Genomic DNA, 4,801 nt, shown 5'->3' with positions numbered 1-4,801 from the left:
CCCGTGCGGCTCCTGCAGCGCCTGCCCTGGGCAGCAGCGCCAGGATTTTCACCCTGAGGGGGCAGAACGAGACCAGCAGGGCTGGGGGTTTGTTTGCGGGGCCTTCCCAGGGCTGGTGCTGCCTTTCTCTTACCTGCCTTGCTGTGAAGACTTAAGTGTTTTCTGACAGAAACCCTGGTCTGTGTGTGCGCAGAGTGAAACACACACCTGGCCAGAACCCCCAGACCCAACCCGCCTGCCTGGCACCGGGTGCTGCTCCAGGCAGCGACAGTGCAAGGGGCTTTGCTGGGAGAAGTTGTGTTTAAACCCCACAAACCCCAGTTGGTGCTGTGAGCTGGGGAGGGGAAGGGTAGGTTCCCAGGTGTTGAGGAGTGAAGGGGTTTATTTGCACCCAAGCTGTTGGTGGCAAAGCCTGAGCAGCTGCCCCAGAGCTGGACTTCAGTTTATAGCAGAGCATATTTCTTTACATCTTAATGCACCTCTTCTCTAAGCAAATACACCCGTGTGTCCACACCCTCTCCTGCTGCTGGTGTCTGCAGGTGATTAAACTTCCAGTGATGGCACTTGACAGGCCCTGATCCCATCACCACCAGCCTGGAGGTGCTGGAGTTGCTGACTGAGTTTCTGTGGCCCCTTGCAGAGTGGTCGTGCTTTCCCTGTGACCCATCTGGTTTAGGGGTTGATGCTGGCACAGATGTGTCTGTATTTCAGTGTTTGTGCTGACCAGTGATCTTGTGGGGGGTTTTGGCAAATGCAGCTCTCCTGCTGCATGGACTCTCCAAAGCTGAGACCACCCCAAGGGTGAACAACTGTGTGTTGTTGTTCACCAACAGGAATAGAGAGGAGGGGAAGAAGTGGTTTTGGGAGAGGGACTGAGTGTGAGTTGTGCCGTGGTGGGACCCCAGGGTCGGTGCCTTTTCTTCTCCCAGGGAGGAATCCAAGCCTTGGTCATACCCTGCTGCTCCTGCCCAGCACTGACACACACAGAGAGTCAGAAACTGTAGGAAAACTCTTTTACTTCCCTCTCACCCCTTCTGTGACTCCCTCCCTGTGGCACAGACCGTGGCAGTCGGGAGCCCTTCCCTGGGGAAGGCTTAGTTCCACACCAAAAAAACCCAGTTTATACAGAGGAAAGCAAGACTTACAGCAGAGAAAAACTCTCGGGTGGGTTCCAGTCACAATGTGCTGGACAGCAGACCCATGCACAGTACACACAACAGCTACAGGTACAGAGGGGTGTATGTACAGGAGGGGGGCAGTGCAATGCTGCTTGGGGGGGTGTAACCCCCAGGTCATTCCCAGCTTGGCAGGGAAGGGCTCTTGCATTTAGTAGAGACCAAATCTCCCCTTCCCTCACCCTGCAGAAGTCTCCTGTCAATGTGGGAGCAGCCTCTGGGGTCCCTGTGTGGTGCCACCAGCTGCCCGGCAACTGTGTGTTGTTGTTCACCAACAGGAATAGAGAGGAGGGGAAGAAGTGGTTTTGGGAGAGGGACTGAGTGTGAGTTGTGCCGTGGTGGGACCCCAGGGTCGGTGCCTTTTCTTCTCCCAGGGAGGAATCCAAGCCTTGGTCATACCCTGCTGCTCCTGCCCAGCACTGACACACACAGAGAGTCAGAAACTGTAGGAAAACTCTTTTACTTCCCTCTCACCCCTTCTGTGACTCCCTCCCTGTGGCACAGACCGTGGCAGTCGGGAGCCTTTCCCTGGGGAAGGCTTAGTTCCACACCAAAAAAACCCAGTTTATACAGAGGAAAGCAAGACTTACAGCAGAGAAAAACTCTCGGGTGGGTTCCAGTCACAATGTGCTGGACAGCAGACCCATGCACAGTACACACAACAGCTACAGGTACAGAGGGGTGTATGTACAGGAGGGGGGCAGTGCAATGCTGCTTGGGGGGGTGTAACCCCCAGGTCATTCCCAGCTTGGCAGGGAAGGGCTCTTGCATTTAGTAGAGACCAAATCTCCCCTTCCCTCACCCTGCAGAAGTCTCCTGTCAATGTGGGAGCAGCCTCTGGGGTCCCTGTGTGGTGCCACCAGCTGCCCGGCATGTGGGGGGGAGCCAGGGGACCCCCGAGGGGCTGGGTCTGACTCCCTCCTGTGTGCACAAGGAGGGGCTGATCTGCAGCCACAGCAGAACACGGGCTGCAGTGTCTCCACAGTGTCAGTATCACAAAACCTTTTGCATGTCCAGTATCTACATCTATGTACAATCACCTGCCCCTTCCCTCCCGGCCAGGTTGCCCAGGCTCTGCGTCCTTCCTCTCCTTCTGGTCACGATGCTGCAGCCTGGCTGCCCTGCCCTGGCTTTTTGTAGTCCTGAAGCAAGCAGGGAGAGGGCTGAAATCCAGCAGGAGACCCAGGTGTGAGCCTGGGGGTCAGAGGCTGGCAGGGAAGGGCAGAGGTGTCCTGGGGTGGGGAAGCAGCAGCTCTCGTTTCAGACTTAGCAGCAGGGAGGCTGGTTTGGGGTCGGCTCTGCCCTTTGCTCCTGCCTTCCTGGAGATTCCCCCTTGGAGCAGCCCCGGGCAGAGCCTGCAGCTGGTGCAGCCCCAGCAGAGGGGGTGGAGGTTTCTCCCTGAGAGGTTTGGAGTCAGCTTGTTCACAGCAAGGGCTGAAACAACCCCCTGAGATGTGAGAGTCAAACCCAGCTCCAAAGCAGCAGCAGCACAGATCCGGAGCCTCGCAGCTTCCGGAGCAGGGGATGGAGCTGGCTGGGCATTGCAGGCTGCACAGGTCACCTGTGTCTCTGGGGCTCCAGGAGGGAAGGGGCTGTGGAGTCTTCATCAAAGAGAAAGCTCTTCCTGTCGGGACAGAGTCAGGGAAGCCCTCCAGAGTCAGACAGTGGGGTTCATTAAGAGATGGTTATTTTAAAGGAGTCCAAGGCAGCTTTGGTGCTGATGTCAGGAGTTCTAGAGGTGGAACAGGAAGGCTCCAGGTCCAAACCCAGCCTCTCCCTGCCCATCAGAGCAGGGTTTGGCCATCAAGCACTGGCCATCGCAGTGCCAGGAGCCAGGCTTGGTCCGAGGTCGACACGGTGGGAAGCTGGGGCTCCTTGTCTGCACAGGGGGAAGGCAGTGGCAGGGAGGGGAAGGGGACTTGACTTCTCACAGGCTTTGGGGGGTCCATGCAGGTGTCAGGACTGGCAGTCGCTTATAAGAGTGACCCACTGCAAACACCCCCGTGAGAGCCCCAGCTGAGGCAGCCCCACAGCAAAGCAACCTTCTCCAAGGAACGTGGGATCAGATCCCTCCTCCTGCCATCCAGGGGAGCTCTATGGGACAGGCAGGTTTCTGCTTCTCATCACCTCCCATTTGTGGTAAATCCGTCCCTGCTGCTCCAGCCGGGCAGGTGGGAGCTGGGATCAGTCTCAGTTGCCTGGGGACAGTCTGTGTGTGCAGCGGGGCCGCTCAGCGCTCGCAGGATCAGCCTGCTCGCTCCGGTTTCTCGTTACACTGCCAGCAGCCCCGCCGGGCTTCTCAGAGCAGTCCCAATATGAGGTCAAGTTCCCACTAAAATTAAGTGGCTGGGCAAGAAAACTTTGTTACTCGCAGCAGCAATGGTGCCGCTGTTTATTAGTCAGCACTGAACCAGCAGAAGGTTTTATTTTGCTGGTTTTACTGCCGGCGTTGTGCTGCAGTTCCCTCCCCTGCTCGCTCCGTATTTCTCTCTCCTGCCCTTTCTCCTGAGGTGAGCTGCAGTGGGGTGGCTGTGGGGTGCCCTGGCGCCCCTCGGGAGTCTCCTCCTGCCCTAAGCAGGTGGCCTTTGGGATGTGGAGGCACCTCTGCTTCCCCTGCTCCTCACCTGCAGCCCGGTTATTCCCAGCCCGGGAGAGCCTCTGGGTGCAAAGGGGGACACGGGGTGTTTCAGACCACAGCTCTGAGCTGCCACAAATGTCACTGCCGGGGGGATTTGCCAGGACAACGCTGACCTGGGCACATGCGCTGCCGGACACGGGTCCTTCCCAGGGCTAGAAACCCGGGCTTCCCGTGTTTGCAACGTCAAAGCAGCACAGAGAGGGAACGGTCCCGGCCGGGGGCTCCTGCTGGAGACTCCTTGGATGCACGGCCGGGATCTGGCATCTCCCCCCGCATCAGCCCGGCTGCTCCTGCCGGGGCTTGCCTGCTCCTGCCGCAGGACTGCTGTGAGGTGTGGAGCTGTCCCTGCTGCTGGGGGCTGCGAACGTCAGCCCCCACGGTAGGCAGGGGGCTCCAAGCCCCCTCTCCCCTGCTGTCCTCACAGGTAACTCCCTCGCCGCCCCCCCCAGATATGAAACACCCCAAGTCGCTGCAGCTGTGACACCTCATCCTCACCGAGGGCTCCCGCCGCCCCCATCCAGTCCCCCCCAGCCCCAGCGCTGCCTCCGCGGGCGCGACACCGGCTCCTCACAGGAGCAGTAAATGTTTAAAAGGAAATAAAGGCCGAAAATATTCAGCTTTGCTCCTCAGAAAGCCCCCAAGCCCTGCGCTGTGTCTGCGGAGCTGGTGTCTGAGAGCTGCGCTGGGGAGCGGGTGCGGAGCCTGGCACTGAGCCCTTTTGGGGTGCTGAGGGGGACACAGCAGGACCTGGGGTGCCCCGGGCAGGGACGTGGGAAAACTTCTCCCAGAGCCGGTGCTTTCGGAGCACTGAGTCAGGGTGTGTGGCTGAGCCAGGTGGGACCCCAAAGCAGGTGTCTCGGGGAACGCTCATCCTCGCCTCCCCCGCCGCTTGTAGCCCGAGGTGGAGGCTCCACGGCTGCTGGGATGGGATGGGGAGGGGAGGGTGAGCGAGCCCCGGCTGGTTTCTCCACCTTAAAGGCTCGCGTTC

At 59.2% G+C, this 4,801-nt stretch overlaps 1 protein-coding gene across 1 annotated transcript in view; it reads right to left on the bottom strand.

Moving 5' to 3' along the window:
* COG1 (component of oligomeric golgi complex 1) overlaps positions 1-4,330 on the bottom strand; it is a 13,283-nt gene extending 8,953 nt beyond the window's left edge. Inside the window, exon 1 of the mRNA XM_010002804.1 lies at positions 4,236-4,330. Coding sequence (XP_010001106.1) covers positions 4,236-4,330 — 95 coding nt within the window. The remainder of the gene's footprint in view (positions 1-4,235) is intronic.
* Between the last annotated feature and the right edge of the window lie 471 nt (positions 4,331-4,801).

This window comes from Chaetura pelagica, unplaced genomic scaffold, assembly GCF_000747805.2.
Source record: "Chaetura pelagica isolate M959 unplaced genomic scaffold, ChaPel_1.0 scaffold47, whole genome shotgun sequence".
Lineage (NCBI taxonomy): Eukaryota > Metazoa > Chordata > Aves > Apodiformes > Apodidae > Chaetura > Chaetura pelagica.
Note: the sequence above shows the minus strand (reverse complement) of the source record. Positions and strands in the feature narration are given on the sequence as shown.